At 40.7% G+C, this 23,667-nt stretch overlaps 2 protein-coding genes across 3 annotated transcripts in view; one reads left to right on the forward strand and one right to left on the reverse strand.

The window, feature by feature from the left end:
* Positions 1 to 11: 11 nt before the first annotated feature.
* Positions 12 to 13,118, reverse strand: camk1ga (calcium/calmodulin-dependent protein kinase IGa). Its single transcript, XM_086117827.1, has 13 exons — positions 13,057 to 13,118; positions 11,740 to 11,851; positions 9,084 to 9,209; positions 8,302 to 8,376; positions 8,063 to 8,201; positions 7,826 to 7,949; positions 7,541 to 7,616; positions 5,798 to 5,910; positions 4,284 to 4,362; positions 4,077 to 4,164; positions 977 to 1,326; positions 808 to 900; positions 12 to 704 (listed from the first exon to the last, which is right to left on the reverse strand). The coding sequence occupies exons 2-12, from the start codon at positions 11,823 to 11,825 to the stop codon at positions 837 to 839; spliced, it is 1,320 nt and encodes a 439-aa protein (XP_085973953.1). The 5' UTR covers positions 11,826 to 11,851; positions 13,057 to 13,118; the 3' UTR covers positions 12 to 704; positions 808 to 836.
* Positions 13,119 to 18,685: 5,567 nt separating this feature from the next.
* The window catches only part of usp48 (ubiquitin specific peptidase 48), a 50,375-nt gene continuing 45,393 nt past the window's right edge, over positions 18,686 to 23,667 (forward strand). Inside the window, exons 1-7 of one of the 2 annotated variants that reach the window (XM_086116861.1) lie at positions 18,687 to 18,886; positions 19,226 to 19,393; positions 19,747 to 19,867; positions 19,960 to 20,101; positions 22,341 to 22,468; positions 22,551 to 22,675; positions 22,829 to 22,937. In XM_086116861.1, the coding sequence (XP_085972987.1) occupies positions 19,260 to 19,393; positions 19,747 to 19,867; positions 19,960 to 20,101; positions 22,341 to 22,468; positions 22,551 to 22,675; positions 22,829 to 22,937 (759 nt within the window). In that variant the 5' untranslated portion in view covers positions 18,687 to 18,886; positions 19,226 to 19,259. Of the gene's footprint in view, positions 19,394 to 19,746; positions 19,868 to 19,959; positions 20,102 to 22,340; positions 22,469 to 22,550; positions 22,676 to 22,828; positions 22,938 to 23,667 lie in introns of both variants that reach the window. The other variant, XM_086116862.1, reaches the window with a different exon arrangement.

Consider the following 23,667-nt stretch of genomic DNA (forward strand, 5'->3'; position numbering starts at 1 on the left):
AGAAACAAGGAATAGTTTTATTTTTTATTGAGGGGGGAAAAATGCATTTCACTCCATTTTTAATTCTTTACAGAGTGTTTATACCGATTTGTGGCACTTGATAAATTCATTGAGTAGACCCCCACTATTTGTAAATAGGGCAAAGCTGCGTACAATTGACGCCTATTGAAATGCATTGAAGGGGAAAAAAAGAACGAAACCAAATCTTAAAAAAAAGATAATTTAAAATATGCATTTTATATGAAAAAAGTGAGGGAAATGGAGAGTTGGGGACAGAAACGATACATACTGAAAAAAATCTGCGATAATGGAAATCCACGGATGCTGAAACGCGGGTATGCGGCAGTCCGCTTGTATACATATTCCAAACCGCAAAAACTAGCGATTTATAAGTTATTATCCATGACCGACTCAAAATTGGGCCATTCGATGTGCAAGTTGTGTTTTTCCATCAACTGATGTCAAATTTCCAGATTACATTAAATCCAGACAGATAAAGTTCATCAGCTTCAAACAAACATTTGAATATATTCTGAGCTTGGTTAAAAGGAGGGAAAGAAGAGAGAAAAGTGCAAGATTGTTTCCAGTTAAACTGATTGTGTGAGTCATGAGAAAATATTTTCCTCAGTTCTGAGGGCCGAAGTGTGGGGCAGTCAATGCGCTGACATCTTCAAGCCAAGAACAATGCCGCTTGGTGTTGTCACCTGAAATTGCAGATATTGTGGAATTAAAGGATTTCCGAAACAGATGGCAAAGTTTTAGTTTTGGAAAATAAAGGACCAAGAGAGTGACAAGCCTTTTACTTACGTGAGAATCGTCTCAAGTTTATCAGCCAATCACATGACAGAACAAATGCCAGACTGAAGTGGCGGGTCCTTCCTCTCAGCCACAGCCTCCAGGCTACAATGCAGACATGATTCATTGTTAAGAGGCTAATAGTGTAGCTAACATTCATCAATATCGGAGCATTTATGACCTTTTGGATGACATGAAAGAAGTGTCATTCTCTGAGCCCATTGAGTGGATCTCTCTTGGTTCCGCAAGCAGGTAGTTGGGTTCCCTATGACGGCCTCTCATTGGAGGACAAAGACCCCTGCTGGGCTCAGCAGCAATGCAACCGAGGTGACTGGAGGTGTGGAGAGGATTTCCATTTGGGTCCATGCAGAGAGCTTCGTCATTGGAGGTACCGAGAGATTCTAAGTCAGTCTGAGAGGAGGTCTGGACAATGATGTGGGGCAGTGAGAGAGGAGTGACTGAGCAGTGCTCCCTGTGGGACACCTGCAGCTTCTTCATGTGGTAGATGGCGGTACTTGCATGGAAGGCTTGCTGTTGACAGAGAAATGAGGTGAAAATGGTTCTTTCTATCCTTGCATGACACAAACATGTCACTTTAGTTGTTAGGTTTCGAAATAATCTGGATAGGAGTGGATACCACAAACGTAGACAAGGATAAGAGCGTCTGACAAAAATGTGTTTATTAACAAAAAAACGTGGGACCGACAAAGTACAACTCAGGATGCTGGTAACAAAGAACCGGAAAAATGCGGAACCAACCAAAAGCGCTTGTAAAAGGCAAGGAACGAGAAAGCTTGTCAACTAAAAGGGGAATCCAAAACATGAGAATACAAAACCGAGACCACGCCGTAATGAAAAAAATAAAAATACAACAGAAACGCAAAGAACTACGAGAGGCAAAACTATGAGGCAAAAATCGAGACAGTCTAGAAATGGAAAGCCCTTGGAAACAGTAATGAGCAAAGTTGATTAATCTGACAACCAGTCGTCAGGTGGCGTGGCTTTTAATGCAGCTGGTAACGATGCATGATTACAAACAGGTGCGGCTCAGCACAGGAAGAACGGGCAAACTCCATACAAAGATGTGCGAGATTCAAAGCCACATCTCTGAACTGTGAGGCAGAAGTGCTATCCACGATTCTGTTATATTGCCCAAATTTGAAACACAATAAATGTATTAACTCATTCCTTACCGCAGATTACCCTCTTGAGGATGACAGTGATACATTCACAAAGCTACGGAGAATTTATTATTCTTGAATTAGCTCTTTCATTCTTTTTAAAATTAGGCCCCGCCTACCAAGGACGTACTTGTACGTCTCAGTCTTTTTTTGAGTCATATAGAGGAGTAGGGTCTGATGCAATCTGTGAATGAGAATAAGCCGTTTGCATTGTAAATCATTTAAAAAAGCGACCAGTAGGTGGCAGTGGTGCCTCACATGCTTCAAATGCGTGCTTTTACAAAAAGCTCTTTTTGTCCGTTTTTTGCCCAGGAGTCGCCATTTTCATGAAACTTAGCCATTTTGTTATGCCGATTGCTGAAGAATGGAAAAAGATAGAAACACATTTTTTTCTGCTGAAAGAAGAGAGTCCAAACTTTATTTTGGTAGGCTCCATGTTTATACAGCATTAGAACCAAATATTCTGTGGGCCTTGCAAGATCAGTCAAAATCCAGTAAAACGCTGGGATTGAGGGGGTTGCTCCAGTGAAAATGGCTGCGATTGAATGAGTTAACATGTATGCTTTTGGTATGTGGGAGGAAGCTGGATGTAATATTTGATCAAATTGTTTTATATGAGCTGCATGTGAGATTTCTATTTAACAAGCCTGAAAGGTAGTTTGTAAAATTACCATAGTTTTTCCACAAAAGAGTAGCGGCAACAAATGGCAGTGCTTCATGTTCTCACCGGCTTTTCAATATTTGCCTTATTTATTCAACCTCTTTTTGGAGTTTATAATAGCAGAGGCATCAGTAAGTAAAGAATGAACATTAGAGAAGAGCAAAATCCCGGGGATAGGCCAAAAATAATCTACCTGTAATTTTGGCAATATGAATGGCAAATCAAATTGAAGATGTAAATTAATTCCAAGACCTATTTTGCCAAACCATCAATGATTTATATCATAACGCATGATCCTGATGATAATCAGGGCTCTAAATTAACACCCACCAAAAGCGGGTTAACATTTTAGTGGGTGTTGAACTTTCTCGCCAATTTGGCCATTGACGCAGAAGGCAATCGTGTCAGTCTGATAAACTCTCCGCCATATTTTGTTCTCAGCCATTCGTACACAGGGCAGTAACTCCGACATTTCCAATAAGTACTGTGCCGTGATGCTATGGAATGACGTTGAATCCGCCCATTGGCTACACGCAGCGTTGTACCTAATATATTTTGGGTGAACGTGAAATTGAACAAAGCGTATTTCTGCCTGATGAACGCTTTTGTGAACGCGCTTATTTTGTCTGAATGGTTTTTAAATGATGGTTCTGTTTTGTTCAAGGGTGCCAGGTTTCGTTAGACTTTCAGGAGAAAACCCTGCGAAACCCGTGCTAAACGAGCTTTCATACATGCGGATAAACACCTTATTTGGCAACCCAATCCACAGGGCCTCACACGGCCACGTGTCTTCAAAATGTAAAGCATGATGGCAGCTAGGAAGAGGAGAAAAAACAACAGCGGTCGAGTCAGACCTCCACTCGCAAAACTGAAGTCAAACCAGCCGCCGCAGCAATTGTAAATACTTTGTATTATGGTAATCCATCACCGGCGAGCGCCGTTGGCCACCTTCAAAATAAAAGCCTTCCGACTAATGCATGCACATCAGTGGTTTGGATTTAAAATAACGTTGTAAAATAAACATTCTTGAGTTGAGATAGAAAATAAAGTAAATTTTGACTCTACATCAAGAACATTTCACCTCATTAAAAAAAAATCTAAGTGAATTTTAGTTAAAACAGAACCAGACGCGGTTTTGGGAACACTAGGCCACCCCAGGTATCCAACCACAATACTTTTGTTAAGATCTGATGTTACATTTCAAAATGAAAGGCATCTGAAATAATCAATTTTGATCTTTATGCGTGATTTTAAAAATTTTAAATAAAAAAGTTTTTAAAAATTTGATAAAAATTTGCTGGTGGAAATCCTAATTGGCTGGTAATTTGAGGGAATCACAAGCCATATTGGCTTGTGATCAAAACAAATAATTTAGAACCCTGGTGAGGATGATGATGATGATGACAGCTGAAATATAGACAACCCTACATGTAACTAACCTTCCATTTTGCTTTGGCAAAGTTCCGTTCCATCTGCTCACAGACCGAACGATAAATATCCAGGTCTTTAGCTGTGTTTCCAGAAATCCTGGAAGAAAATCAGTTATAATTGTTAACTGTGTTGCAATAATGTTGTCTTCATAGAAAAAAAAAAAACTTTTGTTGTGTAATCATGGATATGAAGGACAAAAAAACAAATCAACTCACCAAGGATGTCGCAGAGCCTGTTCAGTGGTGAATCGTTTCATGGGATTTTTCTCCATCATATTCCTAATGAAGTCTTTTGCTGTGAACATATTGAATAGATACATAGAGTCCCATATGTTTACATTGTTACAAATTAAACAAAAATCCACGCCTATCAAGCTTTCGATTGAGTCAACCATCATAAACTGTTCCAAAAATGGAGTCAAAGAGGAGTTTCATCAGGGTCCTGGCATATTGGTACAGCAATCAGAACATGCAGGTCAAATGGGGAAATGCAGTCTTTGTTGCATTTGCTGTTGGTAATGGAGTTTTGCTGATGATCTGGCTATTTTCTCTTAGCAGGGCTAGATTTCAACAGCTGTGGAAGATACATTCTGAGTATGGTATTCAATTTGATGGAAGATACAATGCCCAAAAAGAGTGTTAAGATCTGCAAGACCAAAAGTGTCATTATCTGTCCTGTTTAGTTTTTTCAGTTTCCGGCGGATATGGTAGGTGTTCCGTCATGAGCTGCATCTGACGCTTACTCACTATCCATCTGCCTTGAAAAGCTCTGCCACACCGACACCTGGCTGTTAGATTATTTCAGCCTTGCTTGCCACCCTTATCTTCAAGTGCCTGAATTTTCGACATGTTCATAGGTTGTTTTTTATTTTTATTTTTTTGCTTAATAGCTTCTAGCCACGTTTTTAAAGTATTTTTTTGTAATTCCTTGTTATTGTTCCTCAGTTAAGTATTCTCATGCATCGGATTTACAGTTTTTTTTGGACCAGCTATTTACTTGATCCTTGCCTTTTGCAAGCGTTTTTGGTTTGTTTCGTAATTTCCTGGTTCTTTGTTACCAGTGTCTTTTGTTGTACTTTGTCAGTCTTGCATTTTTTAAGATAAACTTTTTTTTTTTTTTGGTCAAAACATTATGCGTCTACACTTGTGGAATCCACCTCTCTCCGGATTATTCCGGAAAGCAAACAAAAAGGTGACAATCATTTTACCTGTCATGGCAAATTGTTTTCGCTTGTAAAATTTCTGTTCAGTGTTTGGAGAATGTCAAGAAGTTGTTTAAAGCATATTGTACTCCTCTGTTTGAGATTAAGGTTACCGATGACTGCATATTGCTTGGAAGGCCAAGTTGGTGCGATGCAAGTGAGATTTTTGTCAGTCAGGAGTTTATATATTTCATGCCCTGTTGGCGAATCTTATGCATAGATTTATATGCCATTTGAATGCGTCTCAGAATTGGATCATGCTGTTGTCAAATCCAGGTTTTAGTACTAAGTAAAGATAGTAAATATTATGTACACAAACATTCCATAATTCCATGGATCTGGTGCGCATTGTTTTTTTTTTTTTTTTTTTTTTTTGCATGCATTGTCGATTTACAGCAGTGACGGATTGGATCTTTGTGCAATCAATGTACACATTTAATGTCTGCACTGTTTTTTATTGGTACGTTGAACAATCTACAGATGATCATATCGATCAGGAGGATGGTTCCAAAACTTTTTTTTTCATACCTGACTCAGAGATCTCATCCCAAAAGGGAGCGTGAAAGGCATATTCAGCTCTCATGATCTTTGAAAACAGACGTGTCTCATTCTCCTCAAAGAACGGAGGGTATCCACATAGCCTGGAACACAGAGAGAACTACCTTCAAATATGTAATCACTTTTACCATGGAAAATTCAGTTATGGTGTACTGTTTTAAAATCCTGGATAACAGAAACAATTTGCTCTACGAAATGGTTACGTAACAACAAATTTTGTTGTTTTACTAAAGGGCACCAGTCTAGATCCCGTCAACTGGCATGCACCCTCACAGATGAGGAAACATTGAGCAGGTCAGCTAACTCTCCCAGATTCTGGAAAACTGCCCTTTGCTGCAGTTCATGGACTGTGTACTTAACACAAAATTGAGAACCCAGTGTGTACAAATGCATCAATAATTGTGTGAACGATATACCATATTGACCCGAATATAAGACGGTGTTTTTTGCATTGAAATAAGACTGAAAAAGTGGGGGTCGTCTTATATTCGGGGTCTAGACGTTATCCGCATTCACGACGCTAGATGGCGACAGATATCAATGAAGCGAATGCTGAAATTGACTCCCCAGGCCAAAGTCAATCCCTGCCATGAAGAATAAAAATAGAAATAGCGGTAGCACGAAGAAGAAAAATAAAAAATAGCGGTAAGAAGAAAAAGAGAAGAAAATAATAGAAGAGATAACAGAAAATGAGGAAACGTAGTGACAATCTGGAGAAAAGTGGGTCAAAGATCGGCCAGGTTAACCGGCAGCTGAGAAGTTATGATGTAATTTACATTTCAAAAACCAGAAGCCATTCATTTACGGATATGATTGCACTTTAGATTTGAATGAGGCAAAATAACATGCTTTTTCTCTCAAATATATTGTTCTAATCATTTGTTTCATATGTACTGTAATTATTTTCTGTATAAAAATTAATTTGGTGTTCAAAAAGTCTTTTTTCAAACTTGAATTGTGAAAAAGAGGGGGGCGTCTTATAATCAGGTCCGTCTTATATTCGGGCCAATACGGTAATACGGCGGTCGACTGGTGAGCATGTTGGCCTTATAGTGCGGAGGTGCAGGGTTCAATTCCAGTTCCGGCCTTCCTATTTGGGGTTTGCATGTTCTCCCCGTGCCTGCGTGGGTTTTCTTTCTCCGGCTACTCCGGTTTCCTCCCACATTCCAAAAACATGCATAACAGGCTGATTGAACAGTCTAAATTGTCCCTAGGTGTGAGCGTGAGCGCGGATGGTTGTTCGTCCATGTATATACCCTGCGATTGGCTGGCAACCAGCTCAGGCTGTACCCTACCTAGCACACCGCGTTACCCTTGTGAGGATAGGCGGTTCAGAAAATGGATGGATGGATAGTTCATATGCACGTTCACCGAACCCTTCATTAGTGAAAAATAAAAATTCAAGACATTAAAAAAAACACATTTATGAAAAACAGAAAAAAGTTAATAAAATGACATGGCATAAATCTAGGTTTTTTAAATTGTACAATGGACTACTGTATCACGACAGTCACACGGTGACTGCTGAGAAAAAGAAATTCCCCGCAGCACTGAGTGGACAAGCAATGTAATGTGATCATCTGCAGCAAGCGATGGCCAAGTGAGCGTGTTCGATCGAACCCAGGTTAAGAACCATTGCAATACATCGTTATTTATGTAGCGCTTTAGCAACAAATGACAGTCTAGTATAAGTTAAAAAGAAAAGCTACTTACAAGATGTAGGTAATAACTCCAATGGACCAACAGTCAACAGCTTTACTGTAGGGTTTTTGGGCCAAAACCTCTGGAGCTACAAGAGAAATTGATAGTGGATAATCATGCAGGTACCTTAATATGCAACACTGTGCGAATAACTTAACAGCTGAGCAACAGCGATTCATTCATTTTTTTTTCTTTTATTGCATAATATCAATATAGCTTTAGCATTTTTTGGTAAAAGCAGACCTATCTCTTTGCAATTGATTCGATTATGTGTGTGTGCCCCACTAAGTAACTTACCGACATATCCGGGTGTGCCACATGCTGTGGACATCACCCCATGCTCCAGTGTTTTTGAAAGGCCAAAATCGCTAACCATGATTTTGGCATTTTCATCCGCACTGTAGTACAGCAGGTTTTCAGGCTACTTAGCCGAAGAGTGCAAGAAGAACAGAAAGATTGAGAAACTTGGGTGAGTATAAGCTATTACAGCTTAAATACTAAACTATATCATTGTCTTGCATGCATGCGTTTTACCTTCAGGTCCCTGTGCACAATACTGTTTTCATGCAGGTAGTCAACAGCCTCCAGCACCTGTTTGATCACCAGGCTTGCATCCTTCTCCGTAAAAACACCTTTATCTAAAATCCGATCAAACAGCTCCCCACCTGACACCCTGCACACAAATGAGGAATGTCATTCGTAATTATGTTTCATCTCTTTTACTCCACATATATAACCAAGGGTCTCAAGGGTATACCATCATGTACACTTACAGTTGCATGACCAGGTAGTAGTGTGTTCGACTCTCGTAAAAATCCTCCAGTCCTATTACATTGTCGTGCTTTATCCTGAAATCAGAGGAAAGACGTTTAGATTTCATTGCAGACCTTAGCGCCATGAGTAGACACATGGACAAAATTGTTGGGACCCTCCTGAACCCTTTCATGCATCCAATGGGAGACCTAATAAAAAGTCAAATCAAAATCAAATCAATAATGATAACCTATAACCTGATAACACGATAAACTGTCCACTGTAGTAATCGCTGTCCCTGAAAGGGTTAAAAGGAAAAACCCCTCCTCAAAACGACCTTGAAGCTGGCAAAAGTCATAATACTTCCAAAAAAATTGTCCTGAAATAATTTTAGCAAAATCTGGCGTTGCTTCATTTTTGTGGTCAAATTAAGTTGTAAACCAAAACAAAACAAACAAAAAAAACCCCCCGCCAGAACACATATGGTAGTACAGCCTCCTGAGTTTGTTGCTCAACATTTTTGAGGCAATGCAATCGAAAACTTAGAAACTAATGAGACTTCAGCACCTGTGGAAGGGTATTTTGACAAACACCTCACAAACAGTGTCGTGTTTGAAGGGTGCTCTCTCCTGGTGGCACAGTGGACCACAAAAACAATGTCTGTCTTTCATGAGTACATTTTCAGAGACCAAAACTGTTTCGTTCTGTGTGGATGCATACTTTTCTCGTTGAAACAATATATTTAAGGTTTATGCAGAAGTAGGTGTCTCTATTTTTCAGAGGATTGCTGTGTGTGTTTTACCTCTTCAAAACATTGATTTCGTTTTCCAGGTTGCTGTGGGTGAGGTGCTTTTTTTTCAGACACTTCAGAGCGAACAATTTCCCCGTTTTCTTCTCTCTCACCATGAAAACTTCAGAAAAAGACCCCCTACACAAAACAATGACAAAGACATTAAGGAAAGTTGGGTCAGAAAGTGAATGCTCACCAACTGGTCAAAACATTGTAACCACTTCTTCCATTAACGCACTCTTCATGAGAGCCAATAAAAGAGCTCCGTCAACGAATCTTCCTTTCCAAGGTTAATAATGGTCACTTTTGATTGACACTGTCGGTGAATTGTTCAACGGGAGAAAGCACAGCAGAAAAACTAAACACTGTGACATACTTAGCAGGGGGGCTTTTATTTACTTTATATTACTGTGTGCCCTGTAATTGGCTGGTGTCCAGCCTCAGGTTGTACCTCAACTTGTGTCACCTGGAATAGGCTCCAGCACACACACAACCTTAATGAGGAAACGAAATGTAGAAATTTGATGGGGGGCTAAGCTAATTAACAAACATTCATTCATTATCCGTACTGCTTATCCTCACTAGTGCTCCAAATTATTGCCATTTTTTGTTCATTTTCCTGATTGTCGATGCCTGAATGCAATTTTTAAAATCATCAATATCTGTAAAAAATTAAAAACTTGCTCCAAATACAATGCTCCAAATGATTATGCACAGCTGTTCAAAAAAAATCGAAAGTATCGTAAAGAGCTGTCACATTTCTGTTATTTCACTACAGGTATCATTCAACCCGAAAATATTGTTGCCCTTGAAGTAACTTGTTAACATTAACACCACCTGAACAACTCTCTCATTCACTGAAACTGTAAATCAATGTTTAGTTGGCAGAAGTTTATTTTGGGGGGTATACCTCCATTCACCCTCACAGAGCTCCTTTTGAGGAATGTTTCACAGGCTCTTAATTGTGATGACGGTGAACAGGGCCTTAGTAACCATTACAGCCAAAGCCTCACTGGTATTTTTTTTGCAGCATGGGACGGTTTGTTGTCCATCCATCCATTTTCTGACCCGCTTATCCTCACAAGGGTCGCGGGGCATGCTGGAGCCTACCCTAGCTGTCTTCGGGCAGTAGGCGGGGGACACCCTGAATTGGTTACCAGCCAATTGCAGGGCACACATAGATGAACAACGATCCGCACGCACACTCACACCTAGGGACAATTTAGAATGTTACATTCACCTGCCACGGATGTTTTTGGAATGTGGGAGGAAACCGGAGGACCCGGAGAAAACCAACGCAGGCACGGGGAGAACATGCAAACTCACCAGTCCCTCACCGGGCCACCCACAGCTTGTTGTCTTGCATCATAATAACTAGAGTGTGAAAGTTTTTTTTTTCCTACTGTGGGAGGATCTGGTCAGTTTGAAGCTCCACAAACTTGACAGGGGTCATTTTAACCCCCTTGCTCATGTCACAGCCTTGTTGGGACAGAAAGCTAGCCAATTTGACACAACAAGCCTGACAGAAACTTGCCTTGATGCACTTGAATGAATCAGGTTGCGATTTGAATCACACACCCGCCAGCGATTGCTATTCAGTTACGATATAAGAATTATTCGCTTTACCTCAGAACCACAAAGGAAAAAAAGGGTAAATCGAGGGATGGGTCAAAAATATGACATTTCTGTTTCTTGCACACAGTGCCGGGTTATTGCTTGGCTTTTAACTCTAATATGCAGCACATCCACGAAATAAACTAGAGTGCGCATTCAACACAAATACTGTATATTCAGTCAGACTCCTAATCCCATAATGAAGTTAGGCTCGGATGTTCCCACACTGCTCCGGTCTGACGTCAGTGATCAGGGACAGACAAACACACACCATACTTATTAACAGCCAATCCATGATAAGAGAACTTTAAGCAGCTTTGAGTCCACATGACAGTGATGAGGTAACAGGCTTATATATAAGTTTACAAGTATTTGATGCAGCTCACTTTCTTTCATTTTTGTTGTTGTGAGGCCAACTTTACCTCGCAATGTGATCATGGCTAGAGCTCTGTGAGTATGTGATACACTCCGGTGTGTCTCTTCACTCCTGGCTCTGTCCATTCATTTTACTCATTCATGTCTAAAATCAAACGGAATAGGAAGTGCGATGCACAGTTTACATGCACAAGGCTAGTACCGTATTATAAAACATTTTACTTACAGCTTTGGTTTCGATCTTTTTCTACTTTATATACAGACTGTTACTGTTTCGTGTGTAGCGACGCCACTCACAAAACGGTTGCATTTCATTTAAGTCTACAGTATACTGTATGGCTGTAGAATGTGAACATTATTAGACTTAAATATGTTGCACTATATACCAGCATACCAAAAATGGGACAGCCTCCGCTCAAAGGTGGAGCTGTGAGTGGTTTACACAGACTGTATTAAAGGTTCCATTGATAAAGTCAGCTGTGCGGAAGGCGATGAAAGGATTATCCTTAAACCTGTGCCAATCTGAGCCTGGAGTGTCCTCCTTTTGATATTTGGTTTAGGTAAATTAGGTTCACTGTAAATGGCAGCATTGTAAGGCAAAAGATGAAGTTAGGAGGGTGGCATCTTGTAACCCGTCTGACTTCTCACAAACTTTCTCATCTGAATGCACAGTACTTACGATCCCATCTTCCCCTTGAAGTCAAACACATCCTTGATGTTATTTATGGGTTTCTTCCAACTACAGACAATCTCCTTCCGCCCCATCTTGGCTCTGACGTTACCGTAGACTCCTGAAAAGCAAAGGGCATGAAACTTTAAAATCATAACATACGGAAATGAATCTAGCACACCTGCAACTCTTGTGACGACAAATAGAACAAAAAATTGTTCTTGCAAATATTGACTATGGTGTCATGGATGTAACAAGTGCATGTCATACATAATTCTTCTCTTGAAAAACATCAAAAATGACTAAAATACTGATTGTATGTATCCAACTAAATTGCCTGTTCTTCACGGACATATCTTCAATCTATATTTACAGTGGTTACATTTGGAAATTAGGGGAACAATGCGTAATGGTCCTTCATCGACCTGTTTCACACCATGTGTTCCTTTTTCAGACCGGGTTACATAAATGGTTGCATGTCCACAGGTGAGGTCAGTCCCAGCTAAGTAAAGCCTTTTTGTACCTATCAGTTGCACGGCATTCAAAAACGTAGGGGATTAGAGGTAGATAGCAGTGGTTAGTTAAGCTTCTGTTAGATGCTGTCCTGTATCTGCACTCCTGGTTCTTGCACCCTCTGGCCCTCTCTCCTAAAGTGCTCCTCTGTGTGTCTGCTGAGGGAATGGATTAACACCTGATTCCACAAAGGAACTGGGTCGGTCCATAATCTTTGCCTTAAAAGAGCACTGTACTTTAGAAATGTAAAATGACTACCACTAAATTACTACTAACTGTACTAAATAAAAATGAAAAATCAGAAGATAACAAAAAAAATCTACACAAATATAATAGCTGTTATTTTTTCATTCTTCTACCCAGCTAGCTATTGTGCTTACATTATAATTAGTGTATTTAAAAAAATAACAACAGCTATTTTTAATATAACTTTTTTTTAAATACATACATACATACATCTGGGCTGTACTATAATTACCCCAGTAGAGTCTAGTGGTTTCCAAAATAACGTTGCGTAAGTCACATACGTATTTTTGGTCTAGTTTTGTTGTTGTTTTTGGGCTTCCAGAAACCAAAGACTGAAACAACACATTTCAATCCAAGAGTGACTAAAATGACTATAAAATGTGTTTTCGAATCAATTGAGTAAGGTGTGCATTTAATTTGTAGATGGGGCTACATCTCAAAGGCATATGCATAAAATCAAGCTTTTAAAAATAATAGAAAGATCTAAAACATCTTCCAGAATGTGTTATCTACCACTGAAACGACTCAACAAACTATCCGAGCTGAAAGAATTTAAACACATTTTACCTTGAGGAGCGGTGAGAGATGGGAGCGCTGAGGTATCCTTGGGCGGTACCTGACGCTCACAAGTCGTGTGCAGCCTTTTACCAGCAAGGGGCGGAGCTTCTTACATTCATCATTTGCAGAGATCGCGAGATGTGTTACGCTCAAAACTCCCAACCGCCAAAAACTCGAAGACAAAGGCAAGAATAAACGTTATTTTTTTTTTTTTAAACAGAACGGGGAAGAACACAATAAATAAAATAAAACACACAGGTGCATCCCAACAGATGAGCATACCAGAAATAATTCCAAAAGTTAAATTCACGGAGGCTACAGATCACCGAGCCGCGCGGTGCGTTATGGGTTCCTCGGCTGCCAATTTTGAATCGGGGGGGCCCAAGACACTAATTATTTGGACCATTTCAACCGCTGTATAGTTGCTGTTTCTTTATTTAATCTATTTTAAACTGTGTCGTCGGTTTATATATCCGTGCGCTTACCACCCTCTGCTGGGACACGACAGGTAAGGTTAATTAACCTTTTTATGACATTTTTTCCCCAGCGAATAGGGCCTGTGTGCGACTCCGGACACGGATAGGAGATATGTGGTCATTTGCTCTGCCCCATAGCATGGGAATTTGAAGGCATGAAATGTATTTATAGCGCACCAACAGTCATGTTTCTTGTAAATCGTTGGTTTGTATGCGTCACAACTCCCAACATTGCCCGTAAAATACAAATAGGCTCAATTAATGTGTCGTTTTGCTCACATGCAGGGCCTGCACGGGCCATTTTCGTGCCCTAAGCACGTACCTGTGGTTAAAACACAGGTACGTGAAAATTTCAAGATTCTACCTTGATAGACAAGGACTGATGGGACACTATATAAATATTATGGACATAATACAAACACAATGCATATTAAAGGGAGAAATATACACAGCTTTAAGATCGATTTGTTTGGCAAAAATAACCGTTTCACCAATCGACGTTGCTCTTGCCCTCCGAACCCCTCGACGATGTCGGCATCGTTTTTGGATAGAAAACAACTTCGTCTCGTAACATTCCATTTCATTTTCGTAGCGTAATCGATGTGCAGGTCACAACTTTTTCACAACAGCGTTTTGGGTTGTTTTTGTCGAGCTTGTATAACACAATCGCCATTAGCATTTCTTGAGGTACAGCAGGTTTTTTGGGAGGAGTATGTGCACATGATGCGCGAGCATCATCTCACTGTTTTTTCTTTTTTTCTCTTTTCCGCCCACGACTCTTGATGCCTTTTCGACGATATGTCGCCGTACGCAGAAAATAAATTTCTGCCAAATTTGTAAATGAAGCATAATGGAACAAACTACTCGGGAATGTAAGAGAGTGGGGTGGCGGGGCACCAAAGGTAGACCAACGAGACGTTACAATTTTAGGCCACCTCTTTCATCCCCATGGACCTTTTTCTGTCAAGAAAATATCTATACATACATTTTCCGATCCGCTTTATCCTCACAAGCGACGCGGGGCACGAACAACCATCCACGCTCACACTCACACCTAGGGACAATTTAGAGTGTTTCATTAACCTGCCATGCATGTTTTTGGAATGTGGGAGGAAACCAGAGAAAACCAACAACACAGGCACTGGGAGAACATGCAAACTCCACACAGGAAGGCCGCAGCCGGAATCAAACCCTGCACCTCTGCACTGTGAGGTTGACGCACTAACCACTCAATCACCGGGCCGTCCTAAGAAAATGTTAACAGTTAACAGAGGTTTACGAAGCTTTGCATTAAATTTCATTAGAACAGTTAAACATGGCACCTGTCGTTTTATCACTTCAGGCTTAAAGCCTTTTAAACGATGCCTGCGAGCTTTAAGTGTACAGTTAAGAATACACCTCCTGCATGTACTCTCGTTCAAAACTGCTTGTAATTTGGTAGCCTCTTATCTTTTTACCCTTGATTCTCACGTGTACACAGATAAGATTTGCAAGTGGCTTAGCTTCACTATAGGGGTGTTCACACGGCAAGATTTGGTCCGGTGCTACACCGGGGCTGCCCCAGTAGAGCGTTCACACGTGCAAATTAGCTCCGGCGTAGCCCCAGAAAAAGGCTTACACCGGACCAAATTTGATCCACCTCAGGGAGGTGGTTTAAAAATTTGCTCCGGAGCAAATGCTCGTTTGCGAAGCAGCACCGATGTAAATCTGCACGTGTGAACGCAACTGGGTTAAATTTGCTCCAGAGCAAATGCTTGTGAAGAGTTGATTACGTACGGCGAGAATGCGTTGCTTTCGTGCTCTGTCGGACTTCCGTCATGTGTTTGTTTAATAATGACACAAGACTTGGCTGGTAACATCTTTCCTTTTGTAGGAGACTGGACTGTCTCGGAGTTGTTTGTGTAGTTTGTTCCTTTGTTGTGTGTCCACAACCCCCCCCCCCCATATAATTTATTTTGTGTTTTTCCTCTCTTGATTTTCTGTTTGGCGCATTACGTATTTGCTTTTCTGAGTGTCATTGAAGTCATCGTTGATTTACGTTTTCGGGGGCGGTCACTCTCGAGCAGAAGGCACGGAGACCGAGAAGGAGAAGGACGTGCCTGTCCAGTAGTCGCTTGAGTTGTGTATACGTTTTAAAAAGAACCAACACGACAGCTCATTTGTTTTCTGTCGTTTTGCTCCGCTGCAGAAACTGCCGTGTGAACGCAAGTGGGGCTGCACCGACGCTGTGCCGGTGCAGACACGCTCAGCGGCTTTGTACGTGTGAACGCTCCACACAATTTGCTGCGGTGCAAAATATATCGCAACAAAATACATCGGTGCAGCGCCGGAGCAAATGTGTGCCGTGTGAACACCCCTTATGTAATGGTGAAATATTTCATGACTTTTTCCATGATTTTGGTTATGATTAAGATTACAGCTAATGAAAACCCCAATTTTGGAATCTATAGAAATCAAAATATATAACTTAAAAACACATTTTAAACATTGAAATTCTATTCTGAAAAAGTGACTTTCTCTGTGAGATATAAAGGTGGGCAGCACAGTGGGCGACTGGTTAGCACACCCGCTTCACAGTGTAGAGGTGCAGGGTTCGATTCCAGCTCTGGCCTTCCTGTGTGGAGTTTGCATGTTTTCTCTGGGCACTCCGGTTCCCTCCCACATTTCAAAAACATGCAAGCTAGGTCAATTGAAGACTCTAAATTGTCCCTAGGTGTGATTGCGACCTCAAATGGTTGTTTGTCTATGTGTGCCCTGTGATTGGCTGGAAACCGGTTCAGGGTGTACCCCGCCAACAGCCTGAAGACAGCTGGGATAGAGGCTTCAGCGCACCCTTGTGAGGATAAAATGGATGGATGGATGAAAATATGGAGGTAACTTTGGTGCAAAAGTAACTTGTGCCAAGGAAATGTCATAGATGTTGTATTCTATTTGTAAAAAAAAAACCTAAAAAAAAAGAATTTTGTAGAGCTATAGAAATGAGAACTCGTATGGAAAATGCATCTCCACTTGAAGCAAAAACGTCTTGTAGATGCGGAAAATACAGTAATCCCTCTTTTTTGCGGTTACTTGGTATGACCCCCACCCCCTGCGAAATGTCAAAAACCGCAAGTAGGATTTGCCCCCCACACTACCCAACCCCCGCCAGGAATTTTCGTGTTAGTAATATGGTGGTTACCGATATGGCTGTATTTATTTATTAAATGTATTATTTAAAAAAAAAAAAACTAAACCACTAAAGCCGCGAAGTGGTGAGGGATCATTCTAATTTTGTAATTGAAGCAAAATTAAACTTCTGCTTGAAAGGGAAATAATCATTTCTACCTGTATAAATGACAACTTTTATTTGACGAAGATGCCACAAATGTTTTTGCTGTTTTACTTCTGGGGCAGCATGTTAGTTGACTGGTTAGCACGTCTGCCTCACAGTGCAGACGTGCAGGGGTCGATTCTGGCTCCGGCATGGTGTGGAGTTCGCATGTTCTCACTGTGCCTCTGTGGGTTTTGTCCTACATTCCAAAAACATGCATGGCAGGTTAATGAAACACTCTCAATTGTATCGAGGTGTGAGTGAGAACGCAGATGGTTGTTTCTCTGTGTGCTCTGCGATTGGCTGGCAACCAGTTCCGAGTGCATCCTGCCCACTGCCCGAAAACAGCTGGGAAAGGCTCGGCATGTCCGTGACCCTTGTGAAAATGGTTGAATGTTTTGTTTTTGTGCGGATAGAATTTGTACTTCTAAGTGTTTGGAAGCGGTGGCTGGTTGCAATGCATGTCCATTTTGACCATTCAAAATCTCAGCCTCAGTGGCACATTTCGATATACATGTATGTATATATGCACTTCTTGAGTAGTTCAAATACGCTTTACTAGTTTGGATGCATAGGAGAATGCACTCGTACATTTCAGCTTAAAAGGCTAAAGATGTGTACTTTTAGTCTTAACTGCACCTTTATTCTCATTCAAATGGAAGTGGGGCACAGTGATTGGCTGGCAGGATGGGTAAACCAAGACCTGGAGACACTAGTGACTATCATAATGGTGGTCACACCCTCAGGGCTAATTTGTATGATTTTCTGCTGGTCAAGTAAGACTGTATTGTGAATGTGAAGAAAGGTATTTTTGGATGGTCAACAGTCTATTAACTGTGTTAAACATATACACATTGCAAAGTGGTGACAGCGAAGGATGGACAGTTGACAAACATTGGAACACACACAAACACAAAAAAGGACAACTGTTTATAAGATAAGAAAAGATAAGATAAGAAAACCTTTATTAGTCTCGCAATGGAGAAATTCCCAATTCACAGCAGCAAAGTTATGAAAGGAAGAAGTAGAACAACAAAATATAGGAGCTGCTGGAAAGGCAGCCACTCTCGCGGCGCCATTTTGAAGTCAAAATAACAAAAATAACACAACACAACACATAGGACACAGACAGTCGTGCAATCTTCACCACTTTTCTGCATACACTTTGTTGTCTGAAGCAGTTATAGATGAAAGAGGAGAGGATCAAAGTGTCCTTTCTCCAGTGGATCAGAGATGTCATGCTGAAAATGTGCACACGCCTGCTACAAGCTAAGTTTTGAAAGCAAACACGAAGCTGTAGCGTCCATTGACGAAAAGAGATGAAAGTCTTTGCAACATTTTGCTTACTTTAATGAAGCCTAATTCGAAACCCACTATTCTCTATGTTCACAAACTGTGATAAACATACGTGAATCCCTTTCTCTGGTGCTTAACTGAAAATTATTTTTGAGAAATTATTGTCATGACTTAATATTTGAAGGTGTAATGAATAAGTATTGTTTATTCAATTAAACACCAAAATTGGGGTTTTCATTAGCTGTAATCTTAATCATAACCAAAATCATGGTGGACAATATAATTAACACAGCATTTACAATAATGACATCAAAATATACGGTGAAACTAAAATAGGTTATAAGATAAGATATCCTTTATTTGTCCCACGCTGGGGAAATGTACAGTCTACAGCAGCAAGATTGTGGGTAGAAATAAGAAAGAAGAAAATCCATCCATAAGGGCAAGTTCTCATAATACCGACTGAAATAAAAAGAACCTAAATGCAAATCCTTGCAGAACAATAGGTGGCGGTAATGCACTATTACAGTCTCCAAAGCGCTATCGCTTCCAAAGAAGAAGAAGACGACGACGGCGAAGAAGAAGCGACGAATGGAACAGTATCAGCTTCCTCTTCCAGGGCTGTCTCTACGTCATGTATTGACGTGCACGTCCTTTTTTTTTTAGCTAAGTGATCATCTTTACGAACACAAGAGCGATAAATCTGAAATAAAATTCAATAAAATGTGAAGTGACACGAACCAATTGGTGAATCAAGGTTCGAAATTAGTTGGCATTCTTTCAGAAGTTGTCAGCGTTTCATAGACTTAAATGGAATACGGAGTAGAAGACAAGGTCGCGTTGGGCTGCGCTACTTTAGCAAGTTAACGAGCCACTAGTATAAGCAGGGTAGTTATTTTGCTAAACAGCAAATTTGACTGACTGCGTGTTTTTTTATATGCGACGTGTCGAATTGTCGCTGATGTAAAATATACTTCCGTTAGTTGTGTGAATTAGGTAGGGTCATTAGATATCGGTGGAAGGCTGCTTCCGAAGTGATTACGCATTTAGCCTGTGTTAGCATTCTCATTACATTGCAGTTTGTTCGTGTGCACAGTTGATCCTTTTGGTGAACCCTACACCCCAGGAATATGGCGCCGCGCTTACAGTTGGAAAAAGCGGCTTGGCGTTGGGTGGAATCTGTAAAACCTGAAGATATCAGACAGGAGCATATCGAACTAGCGTACCGCATCAGTCTTCCGGCCTGCAAGAGAGGAACCTGCAGGTACTTTCAGAAATGTACCACCATTTTCAGTTGTGATAACAGTGAATAACAAGTTAAACACCCTCGAGTATATTTTCTTTGATGGAAAATTATCAACCAAACACAGCGCATCAAGTCTTTATTCCTCGTATGGGACCCTGTGTATTGCGACACAACGTCAGATGACATCAATAAACGTCACGTTAACCAATAAGAATCTTCAACGAGCAGTTAGATTCCCGAGTTCAGTCTTATGCTGTGACTTAAATTTGCTTGGAAACTCGTATCCAAATTGTTAGCATTCCATACAGTGTATGTGTATGTAATTGTTCTTTGAATATCGGGTTTGATTAGTGTACATGCTATGACTTCAGGAGGAACTGTAAAGGCAACCCCAACTGTCTTGTTGGCATTGGGGAACAGACGTGGCTCGGGGAGATTGATGAAAATTCTTTCCACAATATTGATGACCCAAATTCAGAGCGAAGAGATAAGGTACAATATTTGATCAGTTCAATCACTGTGCATAGTACAATACAATACAGTTCTATTTTTTTGTAGTACTGTCTGTTTTCTGTCTCTTACAGAACACGTTTGTTGGTTTGACCAATCTGGGTGCTACGTGCTATGTCAACACCTTCCTGCAGGTGTGGTTCCACAACCTTGAGTTGCGAAGAAGCCTCTATCAGTACTACAATTCCCGTGCAGAGGAGCACAACACAGAGTCAGGTACAAGTACAGATGGTTTGCGTTTGGTAATTCAGCTGGTTTAAAATGTGTGCGGCATTAAAAAAAAAAAAATTGTGTACAACGGCATAGTTCTATCAAGTGTGCTTACTTGCACCAAAGAGAAGTACTGTATTGCATTAAATTGAAAGTTTTTTAAATACATGTTTTGAACACCTTAATCTCACCATGTTCGATTTATATGTCCATAGATGTGTCAATTCAAGCGCCATGGTCCAAAGGGCTACTTTAAAAATGTATTCCGATAGTTAGTAGTTACCTGTTATAAAGTGTACTTAGTAATGTATTAAAAGTACCAAAATATTAAAGTATTTTAACTTTAATACTTTAAATTACTTTTGGATTACTACATATCAAATATGTTTAAAAACATTCAAACTATCAAAACTAATAATATGATGTATATTTTTACATGGCGGCCTGTTGGTCCACTGGTTAGCGCGTCGACCTCACAGTACAGAGTTTGTGGGTTCGATCGGCTCCGGTCTTCCTGTGTGGAGTTTGCATGTTCTTCCCGGGCCTGGGTGGGTTTTCTCTGGGTACTCCGGTATTCTCCCAACATTCCAAAAACATGCATGGCAGGCTGATTGAACACTTAAAATTATCCCTAGGTGTGAGTGTGAGCGTGGATGCTTGTTCATCTCTGTGTGCCCTGCGATGGGCTGGCAACCGGTTCAGGGTGTCCCCGGCCTACTGCCCAAAGATGGCTGGGATAGGCTCCAGCACCCCCCGCAACCCTTGTGAGGATAAAGCGGATCGAAAGATGGATGGACATTTTAAAATATTTGTCTGTTCTGTTCTGGAGGGAGCCTGAGCCCCCACAATTCAAATCCAAAGCACAAGAACTGTGAGGCAGATGTGCTCACCAATGTGCATCATGCTGCAGAGATGGATGGAGGAAGGGATGGATGTATTGAAGGCCAAATGAAACACTGGCTGGTTTCAAACACTAGATAGATAGATTCCATCCATCCATCCATCCATTTACCAAACCGCTTTATCCTCACGAGGGTCGCGGCTGGTGCTGGAGCCTATCCCAGCTGTCTTCGGGCAGTTGGCGGGGGACACCCTGAACCAGTTGCCAGCCAATCGCAGGGCTAGATAGATTCCATTTCAAACTATTGATTAGTTGCATATGGGAAGCTCTTTTCAGATTGTTCCTGAAGGCACCACCTTAGAGAGATCAGATCGATAGATTGAATTTCATCTCATGAGGCAAATTAGTTTTGATGGCCCCATAAAGTTTTTCAGAACTCTGCACATGACCAGTCTTTGTGACGAGTCAAAGGTAAAAAAAAAAAAAAAAGAGTTCACTCCAATCCCTGCATCTCATACGCACGCTTGTAATTTTTCTACGATGATACTTCACCAGCAATTTTTTTCCCCCAGTAACAAATTTATCAGATGATAATGGTGATATGGCATTGAAATAGTATATTGAAATAGTATATCTGTGTGTGATTCATGACGGAATTAGTTAAGTATTTGTTTACAAGTTGCAGGCGTGGTGTTAGCCTTCTAGTTCATAATATGATTGCAAACAATCGCAAAGAGTTTCATGTTTGCTAATGCAAGCAAGCTTTCATCGTTCAGTGAGGGACTGGCTTTCAATGCGAATTTTGTGAATTGTATTCATCAAAGATATTTATTGTTCTCTATCGCAATGCCAATGTTCAAAAGAAAAGGTTATTTGTTTTTGATAACAAGATACTTGATTTAAGATGCTCTGTCATAGTATAAACAGCATAAAAATCTTTTTTTTCATTTGTCATTTATCATGACAGTTTCTCGGAAAATGTATTGTTCTCTAAATTGTTATTATGACAATCCTAAGTGAGTCACCGACACCCATCAGAAATCGAGCGGTGATGAGATAAGACCGATTTGGATGAGTCTGACACTGTATATGTATAAACACTATTCACAAAAATGTAGGGATATGTGGCTTCAGGTGAAATTTATGGAAAATGTAAAAAGTTCACGTGACTCTGATATCATGAAAGTGAGACATTTAAGTAGAAGGATGCACTGGTGATTTCTTCATCTCAAATGTTCATTGGAACAAAAGTTAACAATAGTGGGGACACCACAACAAAAATGTCCACGTCGCAATAACTCGTCATGTGACCTTGAGCATCAATTACAGCTTGACGATGACGTCTGATGGTTGTTTCTTGACAAATGCGGAACACTACACTGACAAATACTTGGTGTGTTTCAGATTATGAACCTGAGTCCATTTGTGAGCATCTGCAATATTTGTTTGCACTACTACAGAACAGTAACAGAAAATACATTGATCCTTCAGGGCTGGTTAAAGCTCTTGGCTTAGACACTGGGCAGCAGCAAGTAAGAAGCCAGCCGATTCACTTTCCTACTACTTCAACAATATGATGTCCCACAAAGTACTAGTCATTCTTTTCTCTCTCAGGATGCCCAGGAGTTCTCAAAGCTCTTCTTGTCCTTGTTGGAGGACACATTGTCCAAGCAGAAGAACCCAATCCTGCAAAATGTCATTCAGCAGCAATTCTGTGGACAGTTCTCCTATGTAACTGTGTAAGCAAACCAACTGCCACTTTATTCAAATGTCACTTTATTCTCAAAGATGCATCACGTCCGTGTACTGCCCCCACTGTTGAACTGCAAAGATTCATTTCTTCACATGAACCAAGAGAGATTTTCTAATTGCAATCAATGTTGTTTTCCCAGCTGCAACCAATGTGGGCGATCGTCTGCGCTGCCTTCCAGATTCTATGAACTGGAATTGAATATTCAGGGCCACAAGAACCTTACAGAATGTGTTACAGAGTTTCTGAAGGTATGTTAAGGTCAGAGTAATAACGCAATCGAATGAGTCCTGGAAATACAAGTGCTGATTGTCTTAGTCAATGATTTGCAGTATCACCAGTGAATCTTAGAAAACAAAACAAAACAATTATTGTCAGGATGCATTTTAACTTTGGGTTGGGCCCTGAACCGAAATGTAATCGTCATTTCCATTTTGACTTTACTGAACGCTGCCTCATTATGGCCATATCCGCAGTAAAACTGCAACATCAATAAGCTCAATAAGCTCCACCCTCAATGGGTTCTGTTTCTTACAGTTTCCATTGATTTAGGCCAGGAGTCCTGGAGGGCCGCTGCCCTGCATGTTTTCCAAGCCTCCCTGTTGCAACACACCAGATTTAAATGATCAGATCATCAGCAAGCTCTGCGGAAGCCTGACATTGAACCCGTTCATTTGAATCAGGTGTGTTGCAACAGGGAGACTTGGAAAACATGCAGGACAGCGGCCCTCCAGGACCGGAGTTTGACACCCCTGATTTAGGCGATATGAAATGTTATTTTTCACCTTCTACCTAGATGTCATTTCAAACAAAAAATAAGTTAATGTTACGGTATTTTCCGCAATAAAAGGCGCACCTAATAGCCTTCCATTTTCTTAAAAGCTCACAGTGCGCCTTAAAATCCGATGCACCTTGTGGTTATTACGGTAATATGTCAACCCCAAAATGGCTCTTTGCTAGAGACATGCTTACAACGCAGAG

Source organism: Hippocampus guttulatus, chromosome 8 (genome assembly GCF_054856545.1).
Source record: "Hippocampus guttulatus isolate MCC_2025c chromosome 8, RoL_Hgut_1.0, whole genome shotgun sequence".
In the NCBI taxonomy this organism is placed as follows: Eukaryota; Metazoa; Chordata; class Actinopteri; order Syngnathiformes; family Syngnathidae; genus Hippocampus; species Hippocampus guttulatus.

Coding starts and splice junctions, on each gene's coding strand:
- camk1ga (XM_086117827.1), bottom strand. CDS start 11,825: ATGGGGCGGAAGGAGATTGTCTGTAGTTGGAAGAAACCCATAAATAAC. Junction 9,210..11,739: donor TTCAAGGGGAAGATGGGATC/GTAAGTACTGTG, acceptor TGTTTTGTGTAG/GGGGTCTTTTTCTGAAGTTT. Junction 4,363..5,797: donor GGATGAGATCTCTGAGTCAG/GTATGAAAAAAA, acceptor ATATGTTCACAG/CAAAAGACTTCATTAGGAAT.